The 19,161-nt window shown below is 40.4% G+C and overlaps 1 protein-coding gene across 7 annotated transcripts in view; it reads left to right on the plus strand.

Annotated features, from left to right (window-relative positions):
• Positions 1-19,161, plus strand: part of PRDM2 (PR/SET domain 2) — a 173,773-nt gene that overhangs the window by 27,846 nt on the left and 126,766 nt on the right. For 5 of the 7 annotated variants that reach the window (XR_007516531.1, XR_007516530.1, XM_049877965.1 and 2 more), the window contains exons 2-4: positions 15,861-15,978; positions 18,215-18,318; positions 19,065-19,142. Coding sequence is in view for 5 of the 7 variants with exons in the window: in XM_049877965.1 (XP_049733922.1) it covers positions 15,861-15,978; positions 18,215-18,318; positions 19,065-19,142 (300 nt within the window). In the remaining 2 variants the exon portion in view is untranslated. Of the gene's footprint in view, positions 1-15,860; positions 15,979-18,214; positions 18,319-19,064; positions 19,143-19,161 lie in introns of those variants that run through there. The other 2 variants (XM_049877966.1, XM_049877961.1) reach the window with 1 other exon arrangement.

The following is a 19,161-nucleotide window of genomic DNA, read 5'->3' on the forward strand; positions in this document are numbered from 1 at the left end:
GCCTGGTTGGCGGGCAAGAGGAACGATCATCATATTTCCTCCCATCTTTCTCCATTTTCTAATCATAGTTATCCTTTACTTGCTTCATTAACATTCCATGGTCATCCCAATATACAACTTTTGAGATTTCCACTGCTTTCCTTCTCCAGCTTTCCTAGATTTATCCAGGAAAATTGAGAACTTTGTAAGTGGCTCATTCATTGAATATAGAGTTTGGAATGCCGTATTTTATTACCAAATATCTGAGATGAGCTAATTTCCATAATGCAGATATATGTTCATAGTAGCTTAAAGTAGATATACAAGCATTTACTACCACTTGCCCTCTATTGAGTGCTTAACACATGCCAGGCACTCTGTTAAGCATTGCATGTACCAAATGCAATCTGACTGACTCAGACTCGTGGAGACCCCTTTTGTTTCAGAGTAGAACTGTGCTCTGTAGGGTTTTCAAGGCTGTGACTGTTTGGAAGCAGATTGCCGGGACTTTTTTCTGAAGTACCTCTGGGTGGATTCACACCACCAATCTTTTGGCTAGTAGTTGAGCGCTTAAACTACTTGGGGACTCCGTTGTATGTACCTTCTCTCATTAATTTATTCTTTACAACCACTCTATGAAGTACAGATATCATAGCCTTTACTTTATGGATGAAGACATTAAAGCTCAGAGAGGTGGCCATAGCTTGGCCATGATCACACAGATCATAAGTGAAAGAGCTCTAATTCAGACTCAGGCCTGTCAGATCCCAAAGTCTAAGTTCTTGGTCACCACACTGTATACCCGTATCAATTAGGGTAAGCTAGATTGTGTTGCGATAACAGCAACTCCAAAATCTCAGTAGTGTAACACAGCAACAGTTTATTTCTTGTTCTTGTTACATACCCAGTGTGAACTGGCATGGGGTTCTGCTATGTTAGTGACTCAAGAACCAAGGATGATGACTTAGTCTCAGCAAATGTCACTTCTGCTCACATTTATTGGCCAAAGTTAATCACTTGGCCACATCTAAGTTAAGACTCAGCTTGGAAAGCAGTGCAGTCCCATCAGGTGCCTGGGAGAACCACAGTATTTGTGTACAGCCCTATGATTTAATACAACTGCCTTGATCTCTGATTTATTGAGTCACACTTTGTTGTTTTCTTTTTTAAAGAATCTTTGCATAACCCAAGTTGCTATTCATATTTGGAACTTTCTGTCGATATAGTGCTTATAATTGTAGCATTTCTACATCCTGATCAGTAATCTATGGTATTGGCATTAACCAGTAGCAAAGCAATTTAGCCTTCCAGATTAAAGACTAGTAAAACAACTAAAACTTTTCATCCCTGGATGCTGCAAATCTGAGTTCATTAGACAATGAGACTTGTAGTAAGCCATCTACTGTCTCAGCTGTCCTGAGTTCATTCATTCTTTTATTCATCAGGTCTTAAATCATTCATCATTTCAGGCCCTGACTGCATCTTAGGGATAGACGTTGCGGATTCTGCAGCGAACAAGATAGGCAAGGGCTCTACAAAATATAGTCACGTAGAGGGAGCCAGTTAAAAAGCAGGAAGAGAAGACAGCTTCACATAGTGAACGATGCTGTGAAGACAGTGAAACGGAACTGTAATAAAGAATGACGGGGGAGGAAGAGGGAAGTTCTCTGGATTGCATGGTCATAGAAGGCTCTTCTGCGGAGGTGATTGATATTAGAACCAAGACTCAGATAATTATAAGGAACCAGCTAAATGAAGATCTGGGGTAAGAAAATTCTAGGCAGAGTAAACAGTAAGTGCAGAGGCCCTTAAGTGGAACGAGCTGGGAGGTTCAGGACACAGAGACCAAGTCGGGGTTGGAGCTTCGCTAGCATCTGGGACTCTTCAACAAGATGACATTGGTGTGAGAGGCAAGGGCCAGATTTATAGGGCTCGAAGGGCCATGGGAAGGAGTTTAGCTATTGTTCTAAGTACAGAGACAAGGCACTGGACAGTGACATAATCTGAAGTTGTAGAATATTACTTTTACTGTGTTTTGGAGGCTGCGTTGTAAGGGGGTGAGAGTGTGATTGTATGTTTTTTCATTACTGAGTTTAGCACTGTATTTGAGTACAGTTTCTTCAGTTGGACAACTTAGTGGACCTGTCAGCTTTTTGAAAGAGAACACTTAAAAAAAAAAGTATGTTTTAGAACTATTTGGCTGCTATTCTTTTTGAAAGATGGTGTATAGGATTTTTTTGTTATCCGTCCGCATCTGTTTATTGTTATTGCAGTCATACTCATTCCTTACCCAAATGTAGTTTAATGCTATATCCACTTGGTGAATTGAAACTCTTTTGATTTTTTTCCCCATTTTTTACCCCCAGAATAATAGCTTAAAAAAAATCTTGTTTTTTTAACAAGACTTAACAAGAAGAATTGTTCATAGAATCTTAGAGTATTTTAATACGCTAGGATTCTTGGATGTCTTTTTCTGGTAACAATAATTACTATGGTGATTATCATTTTTCTGTTCTAGCAATAGAAGCCCGTGGGTGGTACAAACAGTTAAAGCTCTCAGCTGCTAACCAAAAGGTTAGAGGCTTGAGTCCACCCAGAGATGCCTCAGAAGAAAGGCCTGGTGACCTACTTCTGAAAAATCAGCCACGGAAAACCCCGTGGAGCACAGTTCTACTCTGGCACGCATGAGGTTGGTATGAGTTGGTATCGACTTGATGACAGCTGGTTTAGTTTTTTTATTCTAGCAATAATATATCTTAATATGGATATATTATAATATGAATCATATACTTAATATGAATATATGTATCTTAACATGAATATTCTTAATAATTATCAATACTTAGTCTAATCTCTTCTGTCATCCACTACAGTCACTCTCTACTGTTAATTTTAGGCAAATCAGTATTCAAGAAACTAGCTGCTTTAGTTAAATAGATTAAACTGACATAATAATTTGTGATTATTCTCCTGGTGAAGTGAAAGGACGCCTTAGAAGAAATACCAGTAAAACTTGCTTAGTCTTATTTTTTAAAATACAAATATTTTGTACCTGTTGCCTATGTAAGAGGGCACATACAGCCTTATGTAATGGTAGCCTGTACCTATGTTATATGGTATAGTGGAGTTACCTTACTAATTCTAGGAGTGTGGATAAGAGCGGGTGTGGCAAGGGAGTGGAGGGTGCTGGTTCTGAGGCCACAGTATGCCCGGAGCAGAGCAGAGTGAGTGAGGGGAGAGTGGTGGGGCAGGGTCAGAGAGGGATGAGGTCAGAGCTTGTGGGTCATTGTAGGACTAGGACTAGAGTAGGCTTTACTGAGCGAGATGGGAAACTTTTGGAGGGTTTTGAACAAAGGAGTGTTTAAGTTGGGTTAAAAAAATCTTGATTTTTAAAAAATTTTCTATTTGATTTATGTTGGCATTTTTATTTTTTAAACTATTTTCTCGGTGTATTAAAATTTCATTTTGATATGATTTAAAGAGGAACGTGTAGGATTTATTTACTTTAGTTATTTTACCTTTAAAAATCAACCTTGAGGTATTAATTTACATATTATAAAATGTACGCACTTTAAGTGGATAGTTTCGGTTTTGGCAAAAGTATACCCTGTTGCCTTTGAGTTGATTCCAATTCATAGGGACCTTGTAGGACAGAGTAGAACTGTCCCAAAGGGTCTCCAAGGCTATAATCTTTATGGAAGCGGACTGCTACATCTTTCTCGTGGAGAGCAACCGGTGGGTTTGAACCACTGACATTTCAGTTAGCACCCAAACGCTTTACCACTGTACCACCAGGGCTTCTTGACAAATGTATGCACTCATGTAACCACCATCGCTATTAAAATATAGAACATTTCCTTCATCCCCAGAAGTTCCCTCTAGCACCCTCTGCAGTCAGTCCTCCCCCAACCCTCACCCCAGACAACCACTGATTAGCCCTCTGTCACTATAGATTGATTTTTCCTGTTCTAGAATTTCATATAAATGGAATCAAACAGTACGTGCTCTTTTGTGTCTTCTTCTGGTCAGCCTCATGTTTTTGAGATTCATCTATGTCCTTGCATGTATCATGTATCATGTATCAGTAGTTTATTCCTTGTACGGGAGGTTTTTTTTTTTTTTTTCCTTTGTTTTTAAATGAGAGAACATCTTACCATCTCGTTAAATCTATCCATAATCTTATTTCTAAAGAGCTGGAGAAACTTTGGGATGGCTTTCACTTTGATTTTAGGAATTCCCCTCCCTTTTTTTCTAATCCTAAAAATATATGATACGTAAAATTGAAATCACCTTCCCTGTTTTAGTTGATTGTTAATATAAATTATAATTTTTATAGATGATTAGAAATACAAATTTGATTTTTCAGACTTTTTAAGAATTAAATTTGGTGTAAAAATGCTTTAAAAATCTAGCAGTCTAATCTAAACAGTGTTGTTTGTTGTTGTTGTTAGGTGCCGTCGAGTCGGTTCTGACTCGTAGTGACCTTTATGCACAACAGAACGAAACACTGTTTGATGTATAATTAAAAAAGACTTCCGAGTAAGACAATTCCTACCTGTTATGACTTAAAGTTCTTTTAATGGATGTACAGTGTAGGAAGTTAACATGTTGAATAAGGGTGGCACTTAAATCTCATTTTGAATCATGTATTCTCCTAGATAAATGAGTACTTTTTATAAAATCTGGGACAGTATCTTTTTGAATGAAAATATTAATTATTTCTGAAATTAGGAAAAAAAGCAACTTGAATAACATTTATTTACATTAACTGTGGAAGGAACTTGCGGCAAAACGGCTTACATTTTACGTCATTCTAATATTAATGCTTTGATAGATAAGAGGGTTATAGAATTGTTTAGCTCTGCCTTGTCTTTGCCGTCTTGTGTCTTAACATCCGTGTTCACATCTGGCTTTGCTGCTGCAGTTGTGTGACCTTTGACTAGTCACTTGATTCTTGGTTTCAACTTTCTCATCTGTTAAATAGGGCTAGTAATGGTGTCCACACCACCAGATTGTGGTAAAGAGTAAACGCGTTAGTAAACGTAAAGCACTTAGGCTAGTGCCTAGCATATGTTGTTGTGCTTAGTTGAGTCAGTTCTGACTAACGTTGTGTTGCTATTTTTGTTATTGTTTCAACCAGTAACCAACATAGTCCTGATTCTGCCGGATAAAATACCTTCTAATCGTCAGATGAGAAGGCAGAGGGGACAGGAGCTGGCTGAGTGGACACGGGGAATGTAGGGTAGAGGGGAGGAGTGTGCTGTCTTATTAGGGAGAGAGCAGCTAGGGCTTACATTAAGCCACTGCCATTGAGTCGACTCCAACTCATAGCGACCCCATAGGACAGAGTAGAACTGCCCCATAGAGTTTCCAAGGAGCGCCTGGCGGATTCGAACTGCCGACCTCTTGGTTAGCAGCTGTAGCACTTAACCACTACGCCACCAGGGTTTCCAGGTTTTACATAGCAAGGTGTATGTAAGTTTTTGTGTGAGAGACTGGCTTGGATTGTAAACTTTCACTTAAAACACAATTTAAAAAAATGCCATCTAATCACTGCCACTGCTCGAGTTCAAACTCAAACATCTTCTGTTTGGACTGTTACGGAACTTCTTGATTCATTAGCTCACCAGCAGTCTCTCTCTCCATCGAACCATCCCGTACGTGCTGTGAGCACTGTAATTACACAACATGAAATCAACATACAGGTAATCAGAAAAGTGAACAGTCATCATGAGTTATTTGGGATATCTTCATTGATGAGCTTGATTTGAACTTGACCTGAAAGGATGTAGAGGTTATTGACTGGCCAGAAGGACCAGTGGCTGGAAGCCTGAATTGTAAAAGACCGTAATTTGTAAGAGAACCTAGTCTCATGAAGCCAGGAAGGGCCAGAGGGTGGCACCAGGAACTCAACTGCCTGCAGGGCCTAGGGAGGAACTTAAAGAGTAAAACGGGAATTTTTCTGTGATTTCTTCCAATAGATTTAATTTTCTTTTTAGAAGTTGTATGTAGATCAAACAAACCCCATCAGACTTTAAAGGCTGTAGCCCCACAGTTTGCTGCTTTGGTTGAAAATAGCTTGAGAAGTTGCAACTAAATCTCATCAGTAACAGACTACTGGGAAGAAGCACAAAGCTCCTTCCCCTGTTCACTGCCACTTCCAGCCTGTATCAGAAGCTTCTGGGGTGGGGGTGTCAGGCTGAGACAGCCTTCAGGTGCCTAATTTTCTTTGCCTCTCTGGAACCTTCAGAGTCTCTAAAAGCAGCAGAGGAACTATTAGGTTTTATTTAGAACACTTTAAAAAAGGGTTTTGAACGAGCATGCTTCATAGGATGATTAATCAAGAAGGCAGAAGATACTGGAGGAGTTGAACATAGAATAGACTGGAAGCTAGAAGACCTCATTACATCATGTCACTGTCCTGAAAACCCTCTAGTGGCATCCCACCACCCTCAGAATACAGTGCCGTCTCTTTACCACAGCCTTCTAGGCACTGCATGTTTTGGCGGCTGCCTCTGCTTTCTCGTTTCTCTTCGACTTCCTCTAACCCAGCCACAGTGGCTTCTTTCTGCTCTGGAAACATGATGTCTTAGCTATCTATGCTGCTATAACAGAAATACCACAAGTAGATGGCTTTAAGAAACAAATTTATTCTTTGGGATAACGTCTTTGTCATCAATAGTTACCTGGTCTAGGAGCTTCTCAGCACAGGGGCCCCAGATCCAAAGGATATGCTCTGCTTCTGACACCTCATTCTTGGTGGTATGAAGTCCCTGTCCTTGCTGCTCAGTTCTCTTATACCTCAAAAGGGATTGACTTAAGACATACAACCTAATCTTGTAGATTGAGTCCTGCCTCATCAGCATAACTGTCTCTAATCCTAACTCATTAACATCATAGAGGTAGAATTTACATAGGATAATCAGATCAGATCACGAAATGGTCCATAACCACATACTCCTGGGAGTCATAGCCTAGCCAAGTTGGCACACATTTTTGGGGGAACACAGTTCAACCCATAATACATGCCAAGCCCATTCTTTCCTCCGGACGTTTGCCTGGACTGCTCTGTCCTCAATACTTGGCCCATTCTCATCCTTGTAGTTTCTAAGTCCCTCTGTGCTATCGTCTCAAATGCCTTCCTCCACCATCCCAACCAAACCAATATCCCTTCCTTAACTCTGGTATACCACACTGTTGGTTTCATTTATAACAAATGACGTGTTCTTCAGTGTCCCACGTTGATGTGGGAGCCGCAGATGGGCAGGACCTTGTCTCTCCTCTTTGTTGCTCTTTTCCTAGGGTAGCATGGATATGGAGTGCTCATCGGACGTTTATAGGAGGAATGGGGATTGGTTTATTATTTCTGGTTTGAAGGATGACAGTGACAATGAGAACTGGAGGATAGGATCAGGTACAAGATTTTGAAGGATCATCAGAAGTCTTAGCCTCTGTTGACAAACCCTCCTTCCTTGAGCCTTTTCTGTGCTTTTCTGACAGTTGCTCTTGGTTTCCCTTCTGCCTCTGTGACGACTTCTTCTAGGACTTTGCTGCTCCTCCTCTTCTGTTTCACTGTTAGATGATAGCCTCCTGAAGCCTTCGTTCTCGCCTCTTCTCTCTTTCTCTGCTTCCCAGTTACTGGTGAGCCTGAACCACTCTTAAAGCCAGCTTTCCGAGGCCCAGACCCTTTGGCAGTTGACTACCGGATGTTTGTTTGTTCACTCTTCTAGTGAGTGCTGCTCTGAGCTAGGCATCCTGTGCCCGGCACCAGACACAGTGGTGAGTGAGACAGACTGCCCTGCGTCCTCAAGCTTGCCTCCAGTGGAGAGGACACTAAACATGCTCACCAGTAAGTCATTCCAAAGTGCAAACTGCTGTGAGGTGCAGAGAGTGTCGGAACTGAGCATTAGGGGGGTCCTTCTAGAATAAGGTAGTGGGGACAGGCATCTAGGAGGCTAAGGAATCACCTGGGTAGGAGAAACAAAACAGTTGCCATTGGGTTGAGTATGACTCATGGTGATCCCATGTGTGGCAGAGGAGAGCTGTGCTCCATAGGGTTTTTAATGGCTGATTTTTCAGAAGTAGATCTCCAGGCGTTTCTCTCAAGGCACCTGTGGGTGAGTTCGAAACTCTAACCTTCCAACTAGCAGCTGAGTGCGTTAACCATTTGCCCCACCAGGTTCTCCTGGGTGGGCAGAGGCCTAAAATACAAATGTACATTGTCCTGCCTTGATGGGGTTGGGGACGCACCCCGCTGGGTCTCAAAACCAGCGGGTAGGAACTCTCTTCTGGATATTCCGTTCTGTCCCCACAGGCGTTCACATGGTGGCATTGATGGTAAAGTATTGTTGTGCTTTTTAATATTCTGAAACCATTGTAACTTATCCCAGTTTATTCTAGTGTATTTTGCTCCTTTGCCGTTAGTAATTATCAGTGCTGTTGTGTGCTGTCTAGTCTGTTTTGAATCAGAGTGACCTTATGTGACTGAGTAGAACTGCCCCATATGGTTTTCTTGGCTGTAATCTTTATGGAAGCAGATCACCAGGTCCTTCTTCCACGAAGCTGCTGGGTGGGTTCGAACTGCCAGCCTTTTGGTTAGCTGCCAAGCGCTTAACCGTTTGCACCACCAGGACTCTTTTAGTTAGGAGTGAAACCCTTAAAATGTGCCAGTTTTGAAGAAGCAGTTCTACAGTCGTACTCAGAGAGAAGCCGGTGGGGTGGGGCACAAATGTGTGGATTGAGTTCTGCTTCCTCAGCCTCCACTCTGATCACCACATTGTCAGTTTAGGCGCTGAACGTCTCTCCTGACCTCTGCATCTAGGTCCTGAAATGGAAGTAGAGAAAGACAGGAGGTGGTATAATTGTTGAGGAACCCAAAGAGCTTTTGAGTACAGGGGTTATATCTGTGGATATTAGATATGTTAGAAATTAAAACAAAATTTAGAGCAATTTTTATTTTGAAATAGTTGTAGACTCACGGGAAGTTGCAAAAACAGTGTTGAGAGTCCCATGTACTGTCACCCAGCTTCCCCAGTGGTAACATCTTACATAACTATAGTACAATAGCAAATCCAGGAAATGAACATTGGTATAGTAATGTTAGACAACAGACCTTATTCATAAAACAAAATTTTAAAACACAAAAAAAACAATGATATATTCCATTAGCCATTAGAGTGCTGACATCACCACCCATCATAGCCTTGGAAAACTCCACTGTAGATTCCTGAGAGAAAGAATGAAACAGGCAAATGACATCTTGGTATTATTATAAAAATAGTTATGACCTCATGGACTCCCTGAAAGGGTCTTGGGGATTCTCCAGGGATTTCTGGACTGTGTAGTATGAGCTTCACTGATTTGGTGTTAAACATGTGGACTCTGGAGTCTGATTGTTTGGATTTTACCTTGGCTCTTGTAGTTAAAAACTATGTAACCTGTGGAGAGTTGCTTGACAGGGCTATTGTATGGCATAGTATTTGAGAGTAAGGCCCTAAGCCTGACTGCCTGGGTTTGAGTCCTAGCTCTCTGCTAATTGGCTTGTAACTATGGCAAGTTTCAGTTTCATCTGTGAAATGGGGATCATAAAAATACTTACAGTCAGAGTGATGTTGTAAAGATTAAATGAGGTAATACATATAAAATGTTTAGAACGGTGTCTGACATACACTCAACCCTCCATCAATGTCAGATAGATAGCTGCCATTAAGTTGACTCTTACTCCTGGTGAGCTTTTATAGAACACATCACTGGCGTGTTTGAGTCCATCATTGTGGCTTTTGTGCCAGTCCATCTCACCAAGGGTGTCCCTCACCTTTGCTGACCCTCTCTCTGCTTTACCAAACGTGATACCCTCCTGCAGTGATTGATCCATCTTGATGACACTCAGCTGCTGACAGGTGAGTTGGACGATGTTCTGTTGTGATCTATAAGGTTTTCACTGGCGAATTTTTGAAAGTAGATCTCTAGGCCTTTCTGCCTAGTCCGTTTTAGTTTGGAAGCCCTGCTGAAACCTGTCCACCATTGGCAACCCTGCTGATATTTGAAATGCCAGTGGCATAGCTTCTAGCATCACGGCAACACACAAGCCACCATAGCATGACAAACTGACGGATGGTAGCCATCAGTGTTAGCTATAGTTACTATGTTGTGAGGGTTAAATGAGGTAATACGTGTAACGTGTGTAGCACAGATCTTTGCCCAGAGGTGGAATGAAGTAAATGTGCAGTCCCTGTGCCCTCACACTCTCCAGCATGGAAAGACCTTCTTGGCTGGAGGAAAGATATTAGGGGAAAGAAATAGAATGATCTTTAAGAGGCTCTGATGCAAAGTTAAAACTGGAGAATCAAAATATCTCTAAGGTTTCTTGTCTTATTAGCAGGAAAATAGAAATTTCTCTAGCCACTGAGTTCCATGGGGAAGGGGACTTGGTCAGCTTTATTAACTATTGTATCCTCAACACTCGGCACAGTGCTGGCCCAGAGCAGCCACCCGGGAAGTATTTGTTGCATGATTAAATGATAGAATCAGTGAAGGAAAGAGCCTTGTTGCCATTAGTTGGGGAAGGGAGGGAATATTGACTTTGAGTTTGAGTTAGGAAGTTGGAAACATGGGATTGATGAGATCAGTTAATAGTTCCAAACCAAATCCAGTGCTATCGAGTCGATTCCGACTCATAGCGACCCTATAGGACAGAGTAGAACTGCTACACAGAGTTTCCAAGGAGCGCCTGACGGATTTAAACTGCTGACCCTTGTGATTAGCAGCCATAGCACTTAACCACTATGCCACCAGGGTTTCCAATTAATAGTTAATTTATTAAATTAACTTAAATTGAATACATTTCCAATATCTGTTCAGATCAGTTCATTGATTCATGTTTGGAGCCTGCACTTTATTGTGCTGTGAAATAAAGAATACTTATTGAGGTCTACTTAGAAAGTGGAGAAGTCCTTGTAACTCCTTCCATACGCACTACAGTGATCAGAGTTAAAAGCCCTGGAAACAAGAATGAGCTTTTATTCAGGGGCAGCAAGGACTGGGGTGCCCTTGAGGAGAATGTCGGCCACTTTACAGCTCAGGGCATCTTATAGCCACTCCAGGAGGAAGGAACAGCCAGAGTCTTTCATCATAGCTCTACGCCTGGACTTGGCTCTGGTTACCTTCCTTACATTCCACTCCCCTCCTTTGACATAGGTAAGGAAGTGGGGATCAGTTCTCACAAGGCATTACATCCCGCCGGCCTTTCCTACTTCATTTCTAGCTGCTCTCCCTGCATTTTCGGTGCTCTGGATACAATCATTTTGTCTGTCTGTTCTACAAGCACACTAAGCTTATTCCTGACTCAGGATTTTTGTCCGTGCTGTTTCCTTTCTGGCATGTTTTTAAGTACAGTCATGCATCACTTCATGTCCATGATATGTTCTGTCAAATAGGACAATACGTGATTTGGACGTTTCGTGAACACGGTATTATATACTTATTAAAGCTATATGGTATACTTTTGTTTCACTTCCAAATCGATACTTCTCCTTTGCCTCTTGCTACTACCATCACTAGCACTGGTTCTGCTACCTTTGGGAGCCACAATGAACTTCACGGTAATATTTTCAAACGAAAATTAAACAGAGAGAACGCCACAACACTCAAGAGACGCTTGATACACAAGAGTGGATACTGCTGCCAGGAGTCGAAGTATACACTATTATATGGTAAACTTTTTAAGTAGGGGAAGTTCACATTAAAATAACAATAGAAAGAAGAGTACATACATAAGCCAGTAATACAGGCGTTTATTATGACTCTCGACATATCTGCTATAGGTTATATGTACTGTACCATTATATGCCTGGCAGCACGATTGCTTTGTATACAAGAGACATGAGATACACCTGGTGCGTGTGGGAAGCTCCTGTGTTTGCTACATTGAGTTATTATGCCTGCTACGTCCTGTTCTTCGATCGGGATTTCTGAACTCTATTTTAACTTTAGGGACCCACCAATGTTTGTGCGGTTGGGTGTTGCCTGACTGGACGTTACATGGTACATGAGTGTACTCTTACCTAAAGTAGCAACCCACTCATCTCTGGGTCCTCTTTTTGTGCTTGACTTTTTTCGCAGCACCAATGACACCCTGGCGTATATCTGTTTGATTTTTGTGTCTCTGTCGCTAGAATGATGCATCGTGAAGGCAGATGTGGTATCTTGAGTATTGCCTGGGCTATAGCAGGGACTCAGATATTTGAGTAAATTAATTAAGTAGATATTATGATTTCTTTTGGACAAGATGAATCTGGGAACTAACCCCAGAATCAAATGGTGATTCTTTAGTGTGAGAACCAAGATGTCCCTGTTTAGAGTATAACATTACATCTAAAACTACAGGATGTATGTAGAGAAGAAGATCCCATCTTGTGATGTGCTGGAGACAGAATTTTTTAAACATTCGTCTGATCCAGAGGTTTACTTGGAAATTGGTTGCTTGGAATTAAGAGCATATTTTCTAAAAAGGGATTCTTACATAAACCTTGAATAATACTTAACTCAAATTCAAGAAATTCAGGCATAGGTAGAGAGAATACTTTCTTATTATTTTATTAATTTCTGCCCTTTTTCCAAAAAAAGGTTTGTTAGCTTATAAAGAATCGTTTATTCATCCAACAAATATTGCAATGACAACAAACACTTAAGGTCTATTGCTAAGCATTGAAAATGCAACATTGAGTAACATAGGCACCATCTGTCTTTACAGCAGCCTAATTATACAAATAACTTTAATATTGTGCTAAGAGCTATAAAGGAAAAGTAAGAAAGGGGAAAAAGGTTGTTCTCTTTAGGTAGACCATCCCTATCCATGAGTCCCCCTTCTTCTTCCTGAATCACCAATTTTCTAGAAATGTTCCAGGCACTAGCCACAGCCCCTGTAGTGGAGTTGCCAAATGCAAGACAGGGGAGGAGTGAAGGCCTGGACTGGGCGGTGTCTGGATGGGTTGGTGTGGATTGAGAGCCTCCTATGGTAGTTGAATCCCCTCATAATGTGAAGGGTACTAAAATGGGGAGGGAAGGGGAAGCTGTCCTCAACTAGATAAATGAGTCCCAATTAAAAATAATAGGTGAGCTAAAAACAGGTAAATAAATGCACCGGACTTTTCCCTTATATTAACAGGTATTCCAGAAATTTTAATCCAGGTGGTCTCCAATTTATACTCAAGACATACATTTCCTGTAGGAATGACCATTCTTGCTGTTCCATCCCCTGCTAGCATTGCCCTAGAATTTTGGAGTTTTTAAGGTAGAGGTTCTCAGATTACATTCCAGCAGAATGTTAACTGCAAAGACCACAGTGGTTACACACTTAGGCTCTAGAGTGAGGCAGACGAGGGTTCAAATCCTGGTCTTGATGAAGTTATACCACTTCTCGAAGCCTCTGTTTCTTCTTCTGCCTGTGGAGGGGGTGAGAGGAGGGTTGTTTGGAGTAAACTCTATCATGCATATAAAACAGTTAGCACAGTGTTTTGCACTGAGGAAGCGCTTAGTAAACATGAAGTTATCATTGATATTACTGGAAGAGTGCCTAGAAGTGTCAGTTTAGATTAGCAGACACACAGTCTTTCCAAAGTGCAGTGCTCTTGGGGAGGTTAAATGGTGTCAAGTCCTTTTAAATGTTTGCTTAGAGTCATATATGAGAAAGGGGAAGAAAATGCCCTCCTACTCTGCCAAAGCATGGTAGGACTCATAACTCTGGCTAGTATTTGGTAATACTATTTAATTTATGAGTGTCATAAAATAATTATTAGGTAACCTAGGAGACTACCATCAATTTAATACCCTTTGGAAAAAAAACTCACATTTCCGAAAATTTAGCTTATTGATTAAAAATTTCAAAACAAGAACACTATTTAGAGGTGAGAAATGTGCGTACCAAATTTATTCACACCTTAACTAATTAAAAATACCTTAAGACCATTTTCTGGGGGTGAATTTGGTACTTCCATGTTTCAGAAGACATTTAAATTGTGCTTGGTACTACCGTGGAGGGCAAAGTTGTAAATCAAGCCGGGGGCAAGTATTTGTGTCTTCTGAAGTGTATGTACTGTTTGCCTTGCTCAGTCCAAGAAATGATCCTCAAGTCTATAGATGTCCTCTCCTGTGCATTCCAACTTGAAATGTGCCACAGTGCATGGTGAACAGACCTTCCTAATGACTTACTTGGAGCTCTCGTGGTACATGGGTTAAGCACGCAGCTGCTAACCAAAAGGTCAGGGGTTCGAACCTGCCAGCCACTCCGAGGGATGTGGCAGTCTGTGTCTGTAAGATACACAGCCTTGGAAACCCTGTGGGGCAGTTCTACTCTGTCCTGTATGGTCTCTGTGAGTTGGAATCGATTGGACGGCAGTGGATTTGGGTTTAATGACTTACTCCTTGCTTTGGGATTTATTTCTCTTGAAGTAGTCAATTGATGGTAAAAAAAAAAAAATTAAAATGCTGGGAGTCTGCAAATTTGGATGCTCTTCTTTTGCTTGGCACACAATGTTCTTAAAAACTACAAGAGCTTCATTGTTGTGGGGAAAATTAACTTTTTTTAGCTTGGAGTTTGCTTTTTGCCTTGGCAGGTTCCTTTGAAAGTCCTTGAGAATGTTTCCCTTTGGGTGAAATAAAACACTACACACAACAAACACTCACACTGCAAAGCCCATCATTCCTAGCAGTGTCAGACATGCTGTACATATCAGTTCTTTTAGGATATGTGTGGTGCCAGTTAATGAACACTTGGTTTTCCTGATTTGAAAGTTATTTTTGAAATAACAGTCACTTTCTACCCATTGGCAGAAATTCCCCCTCCTATTTCCTGAGATACATTTCTAATAGTAATCTTATTTTTTAAGAATATGATGAATCCCCCTTTTAGCTCAGTAATGAAGTCACTCCTGAGGTTCACCCTTCAGCCAAAGATTAGATAGGCCCGTAAAACAAAACAAGACGAAAGGGGCACACCAGCCCAGGGGCAAGGACCAGAAAGCAGGAGGGGTCAGGAAAGCTGGTAATACGGAACCCAGGGTCAAGAAGGGAGAGTGTTGACATCTCATGGGGTTGTTAACCAATTTCATAAAACAGTATGTATAGTAACTGTTTAATGAGAAGCTAGTTTGTCCCGTGAACCTTCATCTAAAGTATAGTAATTAAAAAAAAAAGATGAATCCTAGCCTAAAATTTGGTTAGCAATTGTACAAGAGTCTCTATTTCTTAGAAACTCTCTGACAGAATGGTGGCTTTGCTGTTTAGTGACTTGATACATAGTGATAAATTGCACTTTCCGAGAAAGGTCACACTCCCAGTGAGGGACTGAAAGAAATTATTGTATTCTTTTGGGGAGGGGGTATTTGAGCCACAGTCAAGGGGAGATTTCTGCTGGAGGGTGAGAGCTTAGATGGGGCGTGGTTGGGTTGGTCAGAGTAGCCTTTAACAGTATGTGCCCAGAGTTTTCATTTAAGTATGAAGTGTTGATTTTTATTTTTCAAGCATGCCAAATGCTAATGGTAGCCTTTGATTTAAAAGTAAACGTAAGCTGTATTTTGCTGCCACATTCTGTGAGAGTTTAAAGCAGTGTGGAGCCAGAGATTTACATATTTTGAAAATGGCTACAGGTGGCTAGAACAAAATAGATTAACACAGACATGCTTGAAGGTTGCAGTGGTTTCCTTTGGAGACTCACAAACAAGCCTCAAAGCCACTACTGAAATGTTTGACATCATGGTTTTGGTTTGGCTTGCTAGCTTCAGGTTTCAGTTACAGTTTTACATATTTGCTTATTGGGCCGGAAAATGAAACGTTAACTGGTTTTTCTTCCTTTTGCTATAGTCTTTCTGTTTCTTGACTTGCAGAACGCTACTGAGCCTGTGGCAGTCACTGAGACCCTGGCCGAGGTACCCGAACATGTGCTTCGAGGACTTCCGGAGGAAGTGAGGCTGCTCCCGTCTGCTGTGGACAAGACCCGAATTGGTGAGTACCATGGTCACAGAGAGACGGGGGATGAGGAGCAGGCTGCAGCCAGACTCCCTTTGAGGCTATTTGAGGTAGGGAGTTCATCATTCAAGCAACAGATTTATACTTTGGGTTGCAAGATTACATGGTGTTTATGAATTTTTCCCATCAAGAATCGAGGATGAACATAGTTTATAAAAATAAAACCAGAAGCAAACACACACACACCTCATCCATCATAATTCAGCTCAAATGTTCCCTGTCTCTGGGCTTCTTATTCTCATAGAATATATCGTTCTCTCCCCTTTAATTCCACTATGATCTGGGTATGATTATAGGCAGTCCTGGGTTACGAACATCCCACTTTACATACAACCCGTTGCTAGGTACCAACTCCCATCCCAATCAAAACCCACTACCTCTGAGTCAGTTCCGACTCGTAGTGACCCCATAGGGTTTCTAAGGCTGTAAATCTCTATGGAAGCAAACTGCCACATCTTTCTCCTGCCGAGCTGCTGGTGGTTTTGAACCGCCAGCTTTTCAGTTAGCAGTCGAGCTGCTTTAACCACTGCACCACCAGAGCTCCTTCTAATTCTCCCCTTTCCCCCTCGTACAGCCTGTTACATTAAAAATTCAAGGTACGTATCATGGTTCGTAATGACAGGCACTACTTTGCAGTGTACATCAAAATATTATTATTACTGTATATTATGTTAAAGATGTTTTAGTGTACCTGGGAGTGTTTAATGTTTTTTATGCCTAGAAAGTACAATATATATACTATATACTAAGACAAACATTTGACTAACTGACACTAGGTACAGAACAGTCCTTAACTGTTCTGACTTACGAACAAATTCGACTTAAAGACAGATTTAGGAATAGAACTTGCTCATAAATTATGCTTACTTTGTTATTTTGTAATTGTTTTCATGTTTGTCCGTTTCAGTGATTTTGAGTACCTTCATTTCTTATTAATCTTTACATTGCTAATAACTGATATTTTATAGACCCTCAGTAGATATTTGAATGAATGATATGGCCTCAGTTTATCTGAATGCTGCTGGGTAGGAGTTCTCATTGAATAAAAACCAAGCTTGTGTGTTTTTGGTCTTGTTTATGTGGCCTAATCTTTAGAAAGAAGTCTAAGGAAGTAAGTTATAAAAATTTAGTCAAAGTACAGCCTTGGAATATATCATGTTTATATCCTATTTCCTTTTTTACAGTGTACTTATGATATTTTTTATATGTATATGTGTATGAATATATTTTTAATAAATGCTTTTCCCAATCCTTATTTAAAATTTGTTCCATGAATAATTTGAGCTTTTATATTGTTCCAATGAAAGTAGTTGATTTTATAGCTCAACTAATGGATTGTTAGCTGCGTTATCAAATGTAACTCATAGCACACTTACAGAAAGGTAGGATTCATCACTGGTCTAAACCTTTACCCTCCCTTCTGTAAATGAGGAAACTGAGGCCGAAAAGGGTGAGGGAACTTGCCCTAAGTAAAGCTGTCAGGGACAGAGTCCCCACTGGGCGCCAGTTCCTTTGACTCCTGGGCTAGTCCTACCATTTTACCTGTTTCTTCATCTTGTCTGGTTTCTGGTCAGTGCATAGAACATAGAAGTATGCCTAAGAATACAACAGAGCAGCACAAATCTTGGCTGTTTGAAACTCTGAAGAGTGAACTGTCCAAGAGGCTAAGTTTTCAGGAAACTTAACCAAGGAGTAGAGAACTTTCTATATTAGGCAAACTTCAAAATATTTAATTGTAAAATTGTATTTCTAACTTATAAAAACAACGCATGTTCCTTGGAGATATTTCAGATCCGTAGAAAAGTAGAGAAAGGGTAGTTTAAAAACTATTCGTAGTTTCACTAACAATATTTTTCCTCTTCAGTTGTGTTTGTACTTTTTTTCAAATAGTATTTGGGATGGTACTATATGGGCAGTTTTATATGAAAAAATTTAAAAACAAATATAAAAGATTCTTTCCTAATTATAAGACAATATATATAGGTTCTTTATAGAATATTTGGAAAATACAGAAGAGTTTAAAGAAGGAAAGTAAAAATCCTCATTGAGGAATTGATTTAATTTGACTTAACTTGATCTCACTTGATTTAACTTTATGCTCCTTTTAGGCAGTCTAGCCTTTTACTTATTTTGTAAAACTGAGTTGATTTTAATGCTTTCAGTCTTGAAAATAACTACAGTACATATTAAAATGTTGATTTTTATTTTCTAGGTGTCTGGGCCACTAAACCAATTTTAAAAGGCAAAAAGTTTGGGCCATTTGTTGGCGATAAGAAAAAAAGATCTCAGGTCAAGAATAATGTATACATGTGGGAGGTAAGAAAGCATTGCGATCCTTTGTTTACCAGAGTTCTGTAAGTTTTTTTAAGTAATAATTATCTTTTGTCTCAGGATTTGACATTTGGGGAAAAAAAAATGTTTTTATTTTATTGTGCTTTAAGTGAAAGTTTACAAATCAAGTCAGTCTCTCATACAAAAATTTATATACACCTTGCTGTGTACTCCTAGTTGCTCTCCCCCTAATGAGACAGCACACTCCTCCTTTCCACCCTGTATTCCCCGTGTCCATTCAGCCAGCTTTTGTGCCCCTTGGGCTTCTCATCTCCCCTCCAGACAGGCGCTGCTCGCATAGTCTCATGTGTCTACTTGAGCCAAGAAGCTCACTCCTCACTAGTATCATTTTCTATCCCATAGTCCAGTCCAATCCTTGTCTGAAGAATTGGCTTTGGGAATGGTTCCAGTCTTGGGCTAACAGAAGGTATGGGGACCATGACCTCCGGAGTCCTTCTAGTTTCAGCCAGACCATTAAGTCTGGTCTTTTTATGAGAATTTGAGGTCTGCATCCCACTGTCCTCCTGCACCATCAGGGATTCTCAAAAAAAAAAAAAAAAATTTTTTTTTAAATATGTTCTTTAAAACCAAGAGTATTTTTATTAAAAAGAAAATGCATTTCCTTGGATACAGACTGCTGTTTACATATGCTTTTGCAGTTTGAAACTACTCAACAATAAAAGTCAAATGCACTTATTATATTGCCTTGTTCAAGGTGTTGTGCTTTGCAGGTAAGACCTTGGCTTGCTGTGCAATGGTCCAGTCACTTCGCAGGCTTCCAGATTTACACTACAAAAGACACTCGAAAGGTGACTGAAAATAAAAGTG

The sequence above is a fragment of the Elephas maximus genome, chromosome 3, assembly GCF_024166365.1.
Source record: "Elephas maximus indicus isolate mEleMax1 chromosome 3, mEleMax1 primary haplotype, whole genome shotgun sequence".
Taxonomy (NCBI): Eukaryota; Metazoa; Chordata; class Mammalia; order Proboscidea; family Elephantidae; genus Elephas; species Elephas maximus.